This window comes from Bidens hawaiensis, unplaced genomic scaffold (genome assembly GCF_021521415.1).
Source record: "Bidens hawaiensis isolate Kalapana, Puna unplaced genomic scaffold, B.hawaiensis_p1.1 tig00051587_1, whole genome shotgun sequence".
Lineage (NCBI taxonomy): Eukaryota > Viridiplantae > Streptophyta > Magnoliopsida > Asterales > Asteraceae > Bidens > Bidens hawaiensis.
The window spans coordinates 1-18434 of NW_027499266.1; the positions used below are offsets into that span (position 1 = coordinate 1).

The 18434-nt window shown below is 44.6% G+C and overlaps 2 protein-coding genes across 2 annotated transcripts; both read left to right on the forward strand.

The window, feature by feature from the left end:
* Positions 1–573: 573 nt before the first annotated feature.
* On the forward strand, positions 574–15509 carry LOC143599177 (heat shock cognate 70 kDa protein 2-like). The gene is made up of 2 exons (XM_077077188.1): positions 574–753; positions 13894–15509. Exons 1-2 carry the CDS (start codon positions 729–731, stop codon positions 15507–15509), a joined length of 1641 nt encoding a protein of 546 aa, XP_076933303.1. The 5' UTR covers positions 574–728.
* Positions 15510–16703: 1194 nt separating this feature from the next.
* On the forward strand, positions 16704–16988 carry LOC143599179 (uncharacterized). The gene has a single exon (XM_077077191.1). It carries the CDS (start codon positions 16704–16706, stop codon positions 16986–16988), a length of 285 nt encoding a protein of 94 aa, XP_076933306.1.
* The last annotated feature ends 1446 nt before the right edge of the window (positions 16989–18434 follow it).

The following is an 18434-nucleotide window of genomic DNA, read 5'->3' on the forward strand; positions in this document are numbered from 1 at the left end:
CGCGCATAGGCGTGTCTACGGTCATTTCAAAAACCTAATAGCTCTAATATGATATTATGCAGTTACGGAAGCGCTATCAAATTAATGATTCAATAACTTGGTGATTAAACATAAAAGCATAATTTGTTCTTTACAATAATCAAAACTCAAAAACCAAAAACTATACAACACTCAACCTCAACTTAAACTAAACATAAAAGAGTCAACATAAAAACATTATAAATATAAATAATATCATTAAATTTCATTTCAGGTCACATAATATTGTTAATACAAAAAAAAAAAAAAAAAAAAAAGAAAAAACTGAACACAGTCACAAAGTTTATCTAGTAACTAAATCAACAAACTTTTAAGGATTTAAAAAAAAAAATTTAATGACCAGTAAAGATTACGCAAATCTAAAGATCAAAACATAAAATTTAAAACAAAATAATAAGGATATATTTTGTTGAGCATTTATAGGAATTAATAGCAGGTAGTTTACGTTTTATGTTGAGATAAAAGGCGAGCCAAGGAAGCTAGAATTAAATCATACAATGGAGAGCAAAGTAAACGAAGCGCCAGCGATCGGCATCGACCTTGGAACAACGTACTCTTGTGTTGCGGTTTCGAACCGTGGTCGAATCGAAATCATACCGAATGAGCAAGGCTACAGAACCACACCGTCTATTGTTGCTTTCCTTGATGCTGAACGTCTCATTGGCGATGGTGCCAAGAACCAAGTGGCCATGAACCCTGCTAATACCGTATTTGGTCAGTCTATTAGTTTTACTTGCTTTTTATTTAGTAGTTTTGATCAAATCTTAAGAAAATTAAATATTCACTTAAGGAGTAGTGTTTAGACTGCTTAGAGTTTATGTTCATGATTCAGGATAAAAGTAATAAAACTGTTTATGAACATGCTGAAGTAAATGAATCAAAAGCAACATGTCACGTAATAGCTTATCGTACAATAGGTACACGAATCCCCTTTTTTTCACGAAATCGATCCATGAAATCACATCCTAACATCTCGGAATCGTCAATACATATCCAATCAATCATTGGTTCACCGAAAAAAACAGTTTTGGATCGTTAATCGATCATTTTTTTACTTTTTTTCACGAAAATCGTTTTTGAGCGTTTTAGGTTTTCGCTGAGCGTTTTAGGTTTTGGTTGAGCGTTTTTAGGTTTTGCCTTTGAGCGTCTCGCGTACCTATTATACGTTAAGGCATTATTGTACAGTATCTCGACCCTATTGATTAATTACCCTGAAGAAACGTGGATCTACTCACTGGTAGCAGATCTACTTTCCTCGGGTGTGATTAAACTATTTCACCGATGGTTCTTCTGGATCCGAGTTCTTCCACCTACAAAAAAGAACAGCGCCGTTACTTACCCCTCAGAAAGGGACAGAGGGGTCCTCTTTGGGGTAACCCTCCGGCGTGAGAATCAGTATCTTTTTGAGAAGATAATAATGTTGTATGTAAGTGAATCTCAAGAGTATTGCTGATCGCTGAATACTCTTGATTTGTGTGACTGTGTGTTTTCTCTGTAACTGACTGTGAGTGAATATAATTCAATATGATTGAATGTGATATCACTGCTTGTAACTGTCAATGATTGAGTGTGAATGAATGTGTCATCAAAGTGGAGTTGATGCTGTATTTATAGTGCTAGGGTTTCCACTGGTTGGGCTCAGCCTCGTTGGCCTCCTCCAACCGCACTGCGCCATGTGTCCTCTGGGACACCTGGCGCTTTCTCGTTGGTTGTAATTATGTGGTAGCACATGTGTCATGCTGAGTTGTCGACCTTTCATTTGGCAGCTGTCAATATCAGCATATTCTTACTCCTTAAAAAGATGCCTTCTAGAAGATTGTCTGACGTGCACAATCAAGGTCGCCCTAATCCTGACTTGAATAAGGACGAGGTTGGTTATGTGCACGTGTGATATGCGCCCATCCTGAGGATGCGCGAAGTCTTCTTTTTATTCTCACGCGCAGATATTTCATGCGCAGGTGTGATATGCACGAGCGTGTGATATGCGCCGCGCGATTGTGCGCCGCGCGCATATGCGACGCGCGAGCATATGTGATGTGCAAGAGCATGTGATATGCGCCGCGCGTTGATGCGCCGCGCGCATATGTGATGCGCGAGCATATGATGCCTGAGCATGTTTTGTATGCGCCATGCGCCTAGGTTTTGGCTTTGTGCCTTGATAATGTCTTTATCTTGTGGGTTGACCCGCCTTGATTGGTGTTGAGGCGGGTACATACCTCTTCAAGCCCCCCCAGTCTAATGTGTGTCTTATCTCGCGCGAGCGTGGTAAGATAGATATTAGACTCACTGAATTGTCCTATTATAGGGGGTTTTGTCGTTTTCCTGGTTGTTTCCATCATCGCGCGAAGTTCTATCCACTTTGTTGAAAACCAAAGGTCCAAACACGTGGTTGGTTGGTTGTGACGTGCGCCGTAAACGTGTCAGACGTTTCGTGTGCTCGAGGTGCTACAGTTGCCTTTCACGTCCTCTCACAGCTGTCTTGAACACGTGTCGCGCTCGCATTGGTTAGTACCTGCGAGTGGGGGCGCGTGTCTGTTCCGTGGCAGGTCGGTTTGTCACCTCACACAGCTGTTAGGGACACGTGTCGCGCCTTCGTTGGGTTGCCCCTGCGAGTGGGGGCGCGTGGAATCCGATCAGCTGCCACTTTTCTCTCTCCTGGTCCTATAAAAGCAGGCCCTTAGGTAATTTTTATCCTCATCTTTATTGTTATTCAAATTCGAATTCCTGCTTTCACATTCTGATTTGAGTGTTTACATCGATTCGAATCCTCGATTATCGGCTATTACAGTTGTATGTCTGATAGTTCATACTCGTCTAGCCCTTCAATCACCTCCGTTGCCTCTCGAAGACGCCGTGTGAAGTCTGTGGTGATGTCGACATTGAAGCAAAAAGGAAAGGGGAAGAAGGTTGTTGAAACCACATCGGAGGAAGTAGGGAGGACCAAGGCGACCAAAAGGTGGAATGAAATCCCCTGCAAATTGAAGCAGGCGGATCTCGACAACCTCATCACCTCTCAGGGGTTTCCCACCCTGTTTGGCTGCATGTTGCCTAGGTCCGGGCAAACGGCGGCGAACCCGCCTGCCGGCTATATATCCCTATATAGCCACTTTTTCAGCCACTGCAACCTTCGTCTCCCGATGACAAGGTTTGTGGGTGCACTGTTGAAGTTCTATGGGATTCACATATCCCAAATCCATCCGTTTGGACTCGTGCGCGTGACTCACTTTGAGTTCATGTGCAAATCCCAGCGCGAGGAACCCACTCCTCGGCGCTTTCAATATTTTTATAAGGCCAAGATCCAAGACAATTGGATATCTTTTATTCCTCGCAGTCAGAAGGTGAAGTGCTCCACTGTTTCATTCAAGAGCCTTCATGACTGGTCAGAGAGGTTTTTTTACATTAAGGCCGGTGTGATCCCCATCCGTATGACCATGCGCTCTATCACTTCTGCGCCTGCGGATGAGGATGTCCTCAAGAACCCAACTGGCGCATGGGTTAAGAAACTGACCGCCGAACCATCCCCCGCGAAGAAGATTTGCGAGGAGGCGCTGGTTGGGGTCGGCATGAGCAGGCTCTGGGCCGACAGCGCGCTTGAGCCCGTTATCCAAGTCGACGGGTTGTGTAAGTTTTTTTTTTTTTTTTTTTTTTTTTTTTTTTTTTTTTTTTTTTTTTTTTTTTTTTTTTTTTTTTTTTTTTTTTTTGCGCTAACATCCTTCTTTTGCTGATATCATTTAACTCGTCTTTGCGCAGTCACCAAGGATTACATCCTTGCCGCTTATGATGAACATGTGGAGGGCGGCTCCGTCGAACTTGGCATTGGGGAGGTTGGTTTCCCGGATCGCTTCGATGACATGTTCATCCCAGTGGATCTGGATTTTGACTTTGACGGTGACGCGCCTGGTAAGCCTTCGCACTCTTGCTCATTCCTTTAGAAGACCCAAGCTTATTGACACTTCTGTCGCTTGTTTTTGTAGATGCGCTTGAAAACTACGAGCTAGAGCTCGCGGAAGAGGAGGAGGAGGAGGAAGAGGAGGCGCCTCTACTAAAGCGCAAAGCTAAGGGGAAATCTGGCGCAGGGGCCAGTAAGAAACAGAAGAAAGAGGACACCCCTGTCGCTCATCCCCATGCTCAAACGAAGAGACCTAAGGAAACCACAAAGGTTTCTTTAAGTTCTCTGCCTGTGAGAGTGGGCAGACCTCCTGTCCACTTGAGGTATGGTGCCGTCGCCTCCTCCGTTCGCGCTGCTGAAGAGATAAGCCGCGCCGCGCCTGCAACAGGTATACTTTGCCTATCTTCATCTGATTGAGTTATTATTAAACCGTTGGTTATTTGAATGTTTGCAGAGCCGGCGTCGGTAACAGATCAGCCGCAGGCGCCACAAGGTGCTACGGCTGCGCCGGGGACTCCATCGAAGTCCCCTGTTCTACCCTCTGAAAAGGGTAGAATGAACTTTATGGCGATGTTCGACGCGCGAACAGAGTTGCGCCAAGGTAAGTGTTGCACATTTGTCTTCTGAATTTTCCCTTTTGGAGTTAGTCATAAACCATTCCTTGTTTATTTGTTCATAGGAGTTGTAGCTGGTACAACAGTTGCTGATGATACTCCTGGCGCAGCTGCCGGCGCCGCTGGTTCTGGTCCTGCTCCTGCTAGTGCTGAGTCTCCCCTTATTGGGATTACCAAGGAGCAGGAGACGGTGTTGCGCGCCGAACTGGCGGCGTCTAGACCTCCTTCGCCTCCTCCTGCACGTAGCCCTCCCCGCGAGGCTGGTTTGGAGCCTTCCAGGTCGCAGCAGAAGAGGCCTGTTGAAGAAGACGAGGAGGACGAGGGGGTTCAAGGTGAAGACTCCTTAGGAGATCGCGCCAGCCCTGCGATGCCGCAAGTGTTTGCAGCGCAGACCTCTGGTGGGGCTGGCGCAGACATTCCTGCTTCATCCCCGCAGGTATGTATTGATTTGTTGGTCCGCTGCGCGTATCTCCCTATAAGTATGTTTTATGACTTAGGATTTTTCTTACATTTTTGCAGGAAGGTGACCACGTTTACCGCCCGAGATGGAATATTAATGAAGAAAGTTCCTTTCAATCCTTGGGCGTATGCGAGGACTTCTGGGCTCATGCCGTGCCTCCTACTGAAAGGAGGTATCAAGAGGAGCGCACTCGCGCGGACTTGCTGAACGAACATGTTTTCGCTGGGTCGGCTTTTTTCGCTGCTTCCCAAGAGCTGCGTCGTGATTATATTAAAGTACGCGACGCTCTTGTGGAAGCCCAGCGAGAGGCTAAGGTGGCCGCCTGGAACCTGTCTGATGCTCGCGCGCGAGCTGAGAAACTCCAGGCGGAGCTCAGTGAAAACCGAGCAAGTGCCAACACCGCATACATCAAGCGCGGGCATGAGCTCCAGGCTGTGCGGGAGAAGCAGCAGTTGGCGGAGGCCGAAGTTGCCAAGTACGCGCGCAGAGTGCGTGTCTTGGAACAGCAGGCCGAGGCGCGTGACCAAGCTATCATCAAGAGTATTACTGAGAAATCATCGTTGGAGAGCGAGGTCGCGCGCCTGAAAAGGGATTTGGCGGCCGCGCAGGCCGATAGAGATGAGGCCTTGGCCACGGCGGCGTCCAGCCAGGAAGCACTTGGTGCTGCGCAGGCGGAGAAAGAAAAAATTTTGGCGGCAGCAGCGTCTGACAAGGAGGAACTAAAAAAGGTTAAGGAAACTGTTGAGTTATTAAACTCTCAGGTTCCTGCCCTCGAGACGTCTGTTGCTGGCCTCGCGCAGGATCGCCAATGGCTGGTGTCACAGGGCATGGCTCGCTGCGCTTTGGCGATGAAATATTCCGCCGAGTTTCAAGCCCTTGTGATGGACTGCAATGCCGCCGCGCGTTTGGTGGGCCGAGCTGAAGGGTTTACGGATGGGTATGAGTATGGCATGTTGAGGAAGAACCCATCCGAGTACCCTTACAAGTTCGATGCGGCCTGCGCGGACATGGCCGCGGTGGGGGAAAAGTATATGAATACTCCCATCCCCATCCTTATGCAGGTACCTTGATCTTAATGAGTTTTACTTTACTAACTTTTCTAAGTGTTTGTACTCATTACTTTTCTAATGATTTACAGATAGCTGCGCTTGCTGACCAGCCCGACCTCGGCGCACTAAAGAAGTTGCTTGATGATTGCGAGAGGGCTGGTGGCGATGATGGTGGCGCGGGGGATGTTGCCCCTGCCAGCGGCTCTGGCGCGGCGAAAGAATCTGCTCGTGACACCGTTGTGATCGAAGACTCCAACGAGGAGGAAGAACTTGACTATGGTCAGTTCGGAGATGAAGAGCAGACCGCGCCAGATGCTGCGCGAGATGATGAGGATGATGAAGCGGCTGACGTCGACGTGGAGACTTGAGAAGCCCATCATCAAATTTTGTATATTTATCTTTTATACTTGTAGTTTGTAACTCATGATACTTGTAAATTTCGATCCAATGAAATGAAACTTGTTCTCTCCTTTTCGTATGTTGCGCATTTCCATTCATCTCTTCATGTTTGGTTGTATAGATATAAGATATGCTTGAACGTTAAAATAAGAACAAGGTTGTAAGGAAATTATTCACTTAACCTCTGTTCTATTTTGTTTGTGGCTCTCACAGTATCTTGCTCATGCTGACATGCGCGCTAATTTTTCGTTAATTCCTTTTCGCGCGTTGGTGTCACGCGGTATGGAAGTATGAGTTTAGCCATTACATGTCAGCTTGTGTTACTCAGATATCCACTATGGTTCCGCGCGCGGCCTCGACCTGAGACCTTAACATGATATGGCATGTAGTTTGCCTTAGTTTTGTTTAAGGATTTTTATGATCAGGCTGCGCGGGGTGTAAGATGGATGTATGTGAGTGTTTTGAGCTAAGGCTCTTTGTTTTGGGCTAAGGCCCTGAGGATTTTAGAGTTAAGACTCATTAACGTGTTTGAGCTAAGGCTCGTAATTTTGGGCTAAGGCCCTGACGTTTTAGAGTTAAGACTCGTTAACGCGTTTGAGCTAAGGCTCGCGCATGTATGTTTTACTTCGCTTTATTTTGTTTTGAAGTCAATATAATGTTGTCATATTGTTCCAATTTAATAAAGGAAGTGTGAAACATGTATGCAAAGGTAATAGAACCAATATTGAAAGATAGCGCGACAAATATTGAAAGATAGCGCGAATCATCATTAATGATGGCTTAAAAGCCTTGATTACAAATTTGAACTTTTTACATGAAGCATTTTCTAAGCTGTGCCGCGTTCCACGCGCGCGGTATCTTTTTTCCGTTCAAATCTTTTAAAGCATACGCGCCTTTCCCCAGGTCTTCTGAAATTTGATAAGGTCCCTCCCAATTGGGGGACATTTTTCCTGGGGGTATTGCGCGACTAGCTTCATTGTTTCGAAGGACAAAATCATTTTTCTTGAAGTGGCACTCTTTAACGCGCTGATTATAATATTTTTCCAGCTTTTTCTTGTATCTGGCTTCATTAATGATAGCCGCTTCTCTGCGCCCTTCAAGCAAGTTAAGGTCCAACCTTCTTTCGCGGTCGTTATCAGTTTTGCTCATCATGAGTACCCTATGGGATGGGCATCCAATTTCCGCTGGGATCATAGCCTCTGTCCCATAAGTTAGGCTGAACGGGGATTCGCCATTGCTAGTTTTGCTTAATGTCCTGTGCGCCCACAAGACATTAGGTAACTCTTCGACCCAAGAATGGGATTCTCCCTCCAATCTTTTCTTCAGCCCATTTAGTAAACTTTGATTCGCGCGCTCCACTTGGCCATTCCCTTGAGGATGGTAAACGGACGTAAAGATTTGGTTGATGTGCAATTCTTTGAGCCAGCTTGACATCTTCCTGTCAGTGAATTGTTTGCCATTGTCGCTCACAATTTCCATAGGAAGGCCAAAACGGCAAATGATGTGGCTCCAGATAAATTGCTTCATCGCCTCAGCTGTGATTTTTGCTAGTGGCTTGGCTTCAACCCATTTTGTGAAATAGTCTATCGCCACTACCAAAAATTTCACACGCCCTTGCGCTTGCGGCAGGGGCCCCACAATATCAATGGCCCATTTGTGGAAAGGCCATGCTGAGGTGACTGGAATCAAGTTGTTTTTTGGACGCATGGTGTTTGGCGCGTAGCTCTGACATGCCTTGCATTTTTGGATTTCTTTTAGCGCATCCAAGTACATGCCTGGCCAATAGTAGCCTGAGCTCATCGCCTTGGCAACCACCATGCGCGGACCAGCGTGAATTCCACAGATTCCTTCATGAATCTCCCTAATCACATAGCTTGCTTCTTCCGCATCCAGGCATTTCATGAGCGGTCCAAGATAAGAGCGCCGATACACTGTACCATCAAGTAGTTCATAGTTCTGCGCCTTGTGTCTTATCTTTCTCGCCTGTGCGCGATCATCCGGTAACTTCCCCTCTTTCAGGAATTCCATTATTGGAGTTATCCAGGATGAAGGAGTTGTATGAATTACCAGGACCGATTGCGTTTGCACTGACGGGCTGCTCATTATTTCCACCCTGACATCTTTGCCAAAGTGATCAAAATTAGTTGATGCCATTTTACTCAACGCGTCTGCGGACTTGTTTTCGCTTCGCGAGATGTGTATGATTCTGAAGAAGTCAAACTGCTCAACGAGCTTTTTTGCCTGCTCTAGATACAGAGGCATTGTGTTCTCCTTGGCGTCATATAGGCCGTTGACCTGAGCAGCTACCAAGTAAGAATCAACATGCGCCTCTAGTCTTTTAACCCCAAACTTGCGCGCGATGCGCAGACCAGCCAGCAGGGCTTCATACTCAGCCTCATTGTTGGTACTCTTGAAGTCCAACCTGATAGCATAAGTATATTCATGATTATCAGGGTCTACCAGTTTGAGACCTGCGCCAGACCCTTCGCTGTTGGAGGCTCCATCAGTGAATAGCCTCCAAACATCTTCTTCATCATTTGCTCGCGGAGGGTCTACCTCGCGCTGAGCTTCTTCAATCTTTCCCTCTGGGATTTCCGTGATGAAATCCGCCAAAACTTGACCCTTTATTGCTGGACGGGGCTTATAAGTGATCGTGTGTTCACCTAATTCCAGCGCCCACTTTGTCAGCCTTCCGGAGAGCGCGGGACGTCGCAAGACTTGCTGGATGTTGTAACCAGTCAGTACTTCAATAGGATGACCATTGAAGTATCTATGGAGTTTGCGCGACGCGTGTGTTAGCGACAAAACTAACTTTTCCATGATGGAATAGCGCGTCTCAGGGTCTGTGAGCACTCGACTCACATAGTATATTGGCGTTTGGATCCCCTTGCGATCCACCAATAATACTGCGCCAATGGCGCGATCTCCAGCTGACAAGTACAATGTAAGGGTTTCGCCAGGAAGTGGAGCTGTGAGCGCGGGCAGCTTTATGAGACATTCTTTTATCTCATTGAAAGCTTGCTCAGCCTCAGGCGTCCACTTGAATTGGCTCTTCTTCAAACAGTTCCTCAAGGTGTTAACGAATGGAGTAGATTTGCTGGCGTGGTTAGCTAGGAACCTGTTGATTGACACCAATCTACCATTCAGCTTCTGAACCTCTTTCATGGTGGCTGGTGAAGGCATGTCAAGGATGGCTTCCACCTTCTCAGGATTCACCTTGAAACCATCCTTAGTGACCATTACACCAAGAAATTTCCCCTCTTCCGCGCCGAAAGTACATTTGCTCGGGTTGAGCTTCATGTTAACTTCCGTTAGGCGCTGAAGAGTTTCCTCGATGTCGTTGAGCATTTGTCTCTCCTCCCTGCTCTTGATCACTAAATCATCAACGTAGACTTCTAGATTCCTTCCGATTTGTTCATTGAAAACAGAATCCATAAGTCTCTGATAGGTGGCGCCCGCGTTCTTTAAACCAAAGGGCATTTTTGTGTAACAAAAAACACCCTTGTCGGTTCTGAAGGCCGTCTTGTCTTCATCCTGTGGTGCCATTTGAATCTGGTGATAGCCTTTGTAGGCATCCAAGAAACATTTGAGCTTGAATGGCGCCACGGAGTCCACCTTTGCGTCGATGTTTGGTAGTGGGTAACAGTCTTTCGGACATGCTTTGTTGAGGTCCTTGAAGTCAATACACATCCTCCATGACCCGTTGCTTTTCTTTACCATCACAGGATTGGCTACCCACGTCTGGTATCGGATCGGGCGGATAATGTTTGCGCGCAACAAGTCCTCAACTTGCTCATTCATGGCCTTCGCCTTTTCATCCCCCATGATTCTCTTCTTCTGAGCAATTGGCTCCACCGACTTGAACGTGTTAAGAGAGTGTTGCGCCAAGTCTCGCGGGACCCCAGTCATATCGGAGTGTTGCCACGCGAAGACCGACATGTATTTTGTGAGCAACCTTTTCACTCTCAATCTCGTGTCGTCTGAAATGGTAGCGCCAATTGTGACCGTTTGGTCGGGGAATTTTGGGTTTAAAATCCACTTCTCTGGCGCATTGTCCGCCGTTGGAAGTTTCATTCTCCCTTCCCGCGGCGTGGTTGTCACTGCGCACAAATGATCGCGGTAAACAAATGCTACGCCTGTTGGTGTAGGGATCCCCAATGCGCCGTGCGCTGGCGATGGTACAGCATTAAATTGGGCAATCGTTCCCCTACCCAGGATCATATTGTGGCATGACGTGGTGGGCAAGACCAAGAAGTTGACCACTTCGGCTCGCTTGTGCTCATCATCCCCCATAGTTAATTCAAACTGAATCTGGCCTAGGGGATGTATGATTTCATTTGAGACACCACAGATTGGTGCGTTCACAATTTCGAGCCGAGCTTGGTCTGCCGGGTCTAACTTTCTGAAACACTGCTCATACATAATGTCAGATTCGCTTCCAGTGTCCACCAGGACCTTTGACACTTCGTAATGAGCAATGTGTGTGGTAATAACGAGAGGACTGCTTATTGAAGGGCCTCCCCTGATTCTTGGGAAGATGACTTGCTGCTCGCGCCAATCTCCGTGAATTTGCGCGCTTCTCTTTCTTGACGTCTGCCCTTGTCGTCCCCCCTCAGCCACACAGATTCTTTTGTACTTCTTGCTGGCAGAGGCTCCCTCCGGTTGCTCATCTTCTATTCTTTGGTTTTTTACCAAGTGAGCCAGCCTGCCAGACTTTACATCCTTCTCGATCGCATCCTTTAAATGATGGCATGCGTCGGTGTTGTGGCCCGGGGACCTGTGAAATTCACAATATTTACCACTGTTTTGCGGCCCCTTGTAGTGTAGTTGCTTGGGAGGCTTGAATTGGACATTCTCAGTACTTAACACCTGTGAAGGTGTTTTAGTGAGGGGAGTCCATATTCTTGGCAGAGGTCTGCTAGGATCTCTGCCGCCCTCCCTCTTGTCACTCTCCCCGTGTTTACGAGCATCCTTTTGGGGCTGGGGTGAGCTTGGTTGCGCTTGTTTTTCCGCGGAAGAAAAACTTGTTGGCTGCAACCTGGACCATACAGAGTTCTGTTTGGCCCTCTTCTCTTTGCTGCGCGGTGATTCAGCCTGATGCGCTCTTTCTCTTGCCCTATCTTGGGCAATCTGTTTCTCATTTCTCGCGAAAACTCGCGATGCCTCCATTAACTTGGCCCACGTGGTGGGCATACCATCCTTGCTTACGAGAGCTCGTCGTAACTGATCACTGCGCGCGCCTTGTATAAAGGCCACGCGCAGGAGCTGCTCAGTTATGCCCCCGATTGCCAGGGACTCCTGATTGAAACGAGTGATGTAATCTTCAATCGTTTCATCATTCCTGCGGATGCAGTGCATGATGTCATCAGGATCGCGCGTGTGCCTGCGCTGCTGTACGAAGTGGGCCTGGAACTTTTCTAACAGTTCCTCGAACCCATCAATTTGCCCTGTCGGCAAGCTCTCGAACCATACTCGCGCTGCGCCCGTGAGGCAGCGGGCAAACATATGACACCATGTTGGCATCGTCCAGCTCTCTAGGTTTCCCGTGTTATAGAAACCTTGCAAAAAGTCATCTGGATCTGTCGTGCCATCATATTTCCCCAGACCACTTGGCATCTTGGTCTTGTGCTGGATGGGAGCCTGCGCGATGCGCGCAGTAAACTTTGAGTGTTTTACCAGGATGGCTGGTCTGTAGGGGGTGGTTACGTCCACTTGCCCTCTGACCGGTGGGCTGTATGGCATGTGCAGATCCGGATCTGCTCTGGCTCCTGGCGCCATGTTCACAGGCGCGCGGAGCTGCGAGCCTCCTGCATGAGTATCCCTTGTCTTTCTCATGCTATGCACCTCTTCATCACTGAACTCTGTGTGTGCAGTGTGAACAGAATGCCCTTCTTCCGGCGCGCGCGGCCTTTTTGTGGGCTGCTTCTCCATCGCTTGCCTTTGTGTTTGGTCGGCTAGCTTCTTCTGTTTGATCATTTCAGTGTATTTTTCCATCAGACGCCGCTGCTCATTTATGAGCCATTCATTCGGATCGTCTGCTTCATCTTCTGGACCCATTGGTCCTTTCAACTTCGCGCCGGCCATATTTTGTAACGTGTGATCGTCTGGAGGAGTTTCAGTCTGGCCGTGAGGGGTTGTGACGAAGGGACGGTTGCTGGTGGTACGCGTAGAATCACGCGGAACCCTCAGAACCTGCTGTCCGTCGTTAACACCCTCACGTTCAATATCCTCCAGAGCTTGATCAACGTTACGAACTCCAGAAACCATGGTGATTGAATTTTTTAGATCTGGATGAGATCTGATTGCCGTTTGTAACAGTGGATGGCGCCAATGAAGAAACGTGGATCTACTCACTGGTAGCAGATCTACTTTCCTCGTGTGATTAAACTATTTCACCGATGGTTCTTCTGGATCCGAGTTCTTCCACCTACAAAAAAGAACAGCGCCGTTACTTACCCCTCAGAAAGGGACAGAGGGGTCCTCTTTGGGGTAACCCTCCGGCGTGAGAATCAGTATCTTTTTGAGAAGATAATAATGTTGTATGTAAGTGAATCTCAAGAGTATTGCTGATCGCTGAATACTCTTGATTTGTGTGACTGTGTGTTTTCTCTGTAACTGACTGTGAGTGAATATAATTCAATATGATTGAATGTGATATCACTGCTTGTAACTGTCAATGATTGAGTGTGAATGAATGTGTCATCAAAGTGGAGTTGATGCTGTATTTATAGTGCTAGGGTTTCCACTGGTTGGGCTCAGCCTCGTTGGCCTCCTCCAACCGCACTGCGCCATGTGTCCTCTGGGACACCTGGCGCTTTCTCGTTGGTTGTAATTATGTGGTAGCACATGTGTCATGCTGAGTTGTCGACCTTTCATTTGGCAGCTGTCAATATCAGCATATTCTTACTCCTTAAAAAGATGCCTTCTAGAAGATTGTCTGACGTGCACAATCAAGGTCGCCCTAATCCTGACTTGAATAAGGACGAGGTTGGTTATGTGCACGTGTGATATGCGCCCATCCTGAGGATGCGCGAAGTCTTCTTTTTATTCTCACGCGCAGATATTTCATGCGCAGGTGTGATATGCACGAGCGTGTGATATGCGCCGCGCGATTGTGCGCCGCGCGCATATGCGACGCGCGAGCATATGTGATGTGCAAGAGCATGTGATATGCGCCGCGCGTTGATGCGCCGCGCGCATATGTGATGCGCGAGCATATGATGCCTGAGCATGTTTTGTATGCGCCATGCGCCTAGGTTTTGGCTTTGTGCCTTGATAATGTCTTTATCTTGTGGGTTGACCCGCCTTGATTGGTGTTGAGGCGGGTACATACCTCTTCATACCCTAAATACATGAGTAAAATATAACTTTATTTTGTTGAGAACTTTGGATATCTACTTGATAATTCGATATTGTTTGAAATATAAACTACTGTTTTTTCAGATGCTAAGAGGTTGATTGGAAGAAAATTTAGTGATTCCAAAGTGCAGGAAAATATGAAATTGTGGCCTTTTAGGGTCATAAAAGGGACCGATGACACTCCAAAGATTGTTGTCTCTCATAAAGGTGAAGAGAAGGAATTTTCAGCCGAAGAAATTTCGTCAATGGTTCTTGGAAAGATGAAAGAAATAGCTGAGGCCTACCTTGGAAGGGTTGTGAAAAACGCTGTGATAACTGTTCCGGCTTATTTTAACGATTCACAACGTCAAGCAACCAAGGATGCCGGTACTATTGCTGGTTTAAATGTCATGCGCATGCCTACAGCAGCTGCAATTGCTTATGGTCTAGACAATAAATCTGAGTCTATTGGTAAGATAAATGTTCTCATATTTGATTTGGGAGGGGGTACTTTTGATGTCTCTCTGACAACGATTGAGGAAGGGGGAATTTTCGAGGTGAAAGCTGTTTCTGGCGATACTCATCTTGGAGGTGAGGATTTTGATAACCGCATGGTGGATCATTGTGTTTCGGAATTTAAAAGAAAATGGAATAAGGACTTGACACAGAACCAAAGAGCATTGGGACGGTTAAGATTTGCTTGTGAGAAAGCAAAAAGGATTCTCTCAAGCACTACTCAAACTTCCATTGATCTGGATTGCTTGCATGATGGGATTGATTTCTCAATGAGATTTACTCGAGCTAAATTTGAACAGCTGAACATGAGCTTGTTCGATCAGTGCATCAGGACTCTAGACAAATGTTTAAAAGATGCGAAGTTGGAAAATTCATGGGTAGACGAGGTTATTCTTGTTGGTGGCTCGACTAGGATACCTAAGGTCCAACATATGTTGAGGGAATTCTTTGGGTGGAAGGAGCTACACAAAAGCGTTAACCCTGATGAGGCTGTAGCATTCGGTGCAGCCGTTATGGCTGCAAAGTTAAGTGGTAGTAATGATAAGAGTTTTCGAGATTTATTGCTACTTGATGTCACTCCTTTGTCACTCGGCGTGGAGATAAAAGGAGAAGTATTTAGTGTTGTTATCCCACGAAACACTCAAATACCTACGAAGAAGTGCAAAACTTTCGTTACTGCTTTTGATAACCAATCTGCGGCTAATATCAAGGTGTATCAAGGTGAAAGGACCAAATCTACGAAAAACCATTTGTTGGGAGAATTCAGAGTTTCTGGAATACCACCTGCTCCCAAAGGAGGCATAAAATTTAAAGACTGTTTTGAAATAGATGCCGATGGTATCCTCACAGTGACTTCGAAGATAATATCAACTGGTATCTCAAACAAACTCACGATTGCAAATGATAAGGGAAGGCTCTCCAAGGATGAGATAGAAAAGATGGTAAAACAAGCTGCGAAGTACAAACTCGAGGACGAAGAATACAAGAAGAAGGTGAATGCATACAATGCTTTAGAGGATTACATTTACAACATGGAAAATAAGGTCAAAGAATACAAAATCAACAGGAGGGTGCCTGCAGAGAGCTTGAGGAAAATGGAGAATGCCATTCGTGAAACAATTGAGTGGCTTGCGGACAATCAAGCTGCACCTATCAGTGAACTTCAGCGCAAAAAGGCGTTACTAGAGTTTGTTTGTGCCCCCTAATTTACTGCTAAACTATGGTTGTTAAACTTTGGGATTTTTATGCTTGTTCTTATTGCTTGGTTTTGAATTATTTTGGCGTATACTTATGAAAACACCGTATGTTTTTAATTGTTTTGGTTTTTATTAGATAGTTCTAGCTTTTGTCACACTAAAAGTTACTCATCTCTAGTGTTTGTGTCCTTATTATCTCAGTATTATAACCTGATATCATAATTATATTATATTAGTACACTTTAATAAGATTTTGATGTTTACTAGGTTTTATCGAAAATAGGAAAACACATCATTCAATTAACAACGAAATGTGCTAAAAGTAAATGAAAACAATGAGAGGCCTACACGGGATTTAAAAGAGCTAAAAAGAAACGTGACATGTCAGTTCATGAAGACTCGGCAGATTTGTGCAAGGGTGCTTTGGCATGGTACCATTGTGGGTTGTTTTACACTAGGAACGGGTCAGAAAGACAGAGGTCGATTGCAAGGCATTCAAGGGCCGTCAATTGTTCATTTATGGAATGTGAAGCCGAACAGATTTCCATTAACTGGTTTTGAGTGAAGAATTCTACTGTGAAATATCTATATTTTTTATATGCTTGTGTTTTGTTCTGCATATGTATTCTATTTGACTTGTTAACTTTGCTTGACATGAATGTGTTCTTGACTTCTTGTTATTTTTACTAGATTATGATTTGAATATATACATGTGTTTATCATATTTGTGGGTTGAAGCATTTGCTATTTTAGACACACCATCACACTATTTGCTCTTTATCGAAAGAGAACAAGGTGTTTTGATTGCGAGCGACTTATAGTAAATTGATGATCGACAAGTGCCCCATCATACAGTATAACACGCTGATGATCATAAAATTTAACCAAGGAAATTAGTGCCTTTAGATGTTGTTCATCTACAAGTCCAAGTTTCCCAATCACACTCATATGTGAAAAAGTACCCGGTCTCATGAGAAACCGGTTCGTTTCCTACCCTACCCAACCATAAATTCACATTTTTTGGTATTGTATCAGATGTTTTGGTTCTAAATCAACACAAAAAGCGCTCTCTCTTCTCGTAAATCACATAAGCACTTAAAATACGCTCTCAAATGGCTTACGAAGGTGAGCAATTATGACTTAAGTACGGTTCACAGGTTCGGGATTCAATGGAAAAGTTCATAATTCAAGAGGGTTCTGGCGATGACTATGATGTCACTTGGTATAGAGGTAAGAGGAAAAGTATTTGATATTGTGATCCCACGAAACACTCATATACCTACGATCAGAATCGATGTGTATCAAGGTGAAAGGACCAAATCCACGATGAACCATTTGTTGGGGAGCTTTACTGCTTATGGAATACCACCTGCTCCTAAAAGTGATATGAAAGTCGAGATATGCTTTGAGATAGATCTCGATGGTATCCTCACCGTGACTTCCAAGATAATATCAAATGGTATACAAACTCACGATTGCAAACAATAAGGGAAGGCTCTCCAAGGATGATATAGATAAGATGGTTTTCTTCATTATAATACTTAGATTATTAACAACATTAGACTTTCTAACCAATGGACGGGAATTATTTATATCACAAAATAAAACAAATGGCAAAAGTGTTTGTTGGTCAACCCGCCCAACATCATGATATGTTTGATCCGTACCTTAAAATGACTGCTTCGACTGGAAGGCGTTATAACAATTGTTACCCAATATAAACAAAGAAAGATCACTTGTGGGTTCAAATCACATAATAATCTATTGATGTTCCAACTTTCAACGGGGCGTTTTGACCTCAAAAGTCAAACTAGCTATGTAGATTTTTTCTCTAGAGCTTAACATGAATAACAGTTTAACTTTTACCAAACATTAAACTCTAGGTTTATGCGCTTTTAGACTAGCGGTCATCGAATTTACTTTAGATGTTTAAACAATTATACCGTTCATTGATGGTCACAACGTGACAGTTTGTCTTAAAAAAGGTCAATCGGGCAAGGAATGGAATACAACCATATATTTATGATTAGCTATATATTACAACTTTGATAAGCAGAAGATACTAAAAAGGTTGATTAGGGATAATTTGGTTGCCAAAACAATGTAAATCAAAATCGCATTGAGCTCGCATAGCCCATCATCTAGATGCCAGAATCTAGGACCTCAAGATGAGCTGCGGAAGAAGTTCAGGCCGAGGAGCCGCTTACAGAAGCCAAAACAATTCAAGCAGTAGTTCACATACGATGTCGATCTTTTTAATTTTTTATGTTTGTTAATGTTCATTCAGTTTGCAAGTTTGTTTGTGTGAACATCTTTGTTAAGTTTGACTGTTATTAATCTCAAACCGGACCGGGTTACTTAAGGGGTAAGGTGTTCACTTGCAAAAATGGCTGATGTCGTTACACCTTATTCCTTCTTATGGGTGGAAAGCCATAGCAAAAAGTCAAATTTAGTTTACGAATCATGGTGCAAATTCAATTTTGTAACCTTTCCGTTGTAGGCGTGTTTGTAGCATGTGTTAGTTGTTCCTCTTTGTACTTTGCGCCTTTTGCTTCTTGTTTAAGGTCTCTTTTAGTTTTTTCTTTTTATAAAATTCGGCCTTTAAAAGAAAAAAAATTTAACGGGTAAGGGAAAAAGAAAGTGTTTGTTGACATTATTATATTTTAAGTTTTTTAACTTTCCTAGAAAGTCATTTAAATATTTTTAATTATATTTAAAAACGGAGTGGTCCCTAATTCACAAATACGGAACTTTCCTTGTAATTTAAACAAACATTATGTACTATAAGTAGTTATGTATTTATTTCATAGGAATTTCAATGGAAACAACCAAAGAACCTAAACACTAGTTATAATTATAATAATATTTTATAACACCTAATAATAGTGTAAAATTAAACTATTATACTTAGAAATAATTAGTGTAATTATAGTT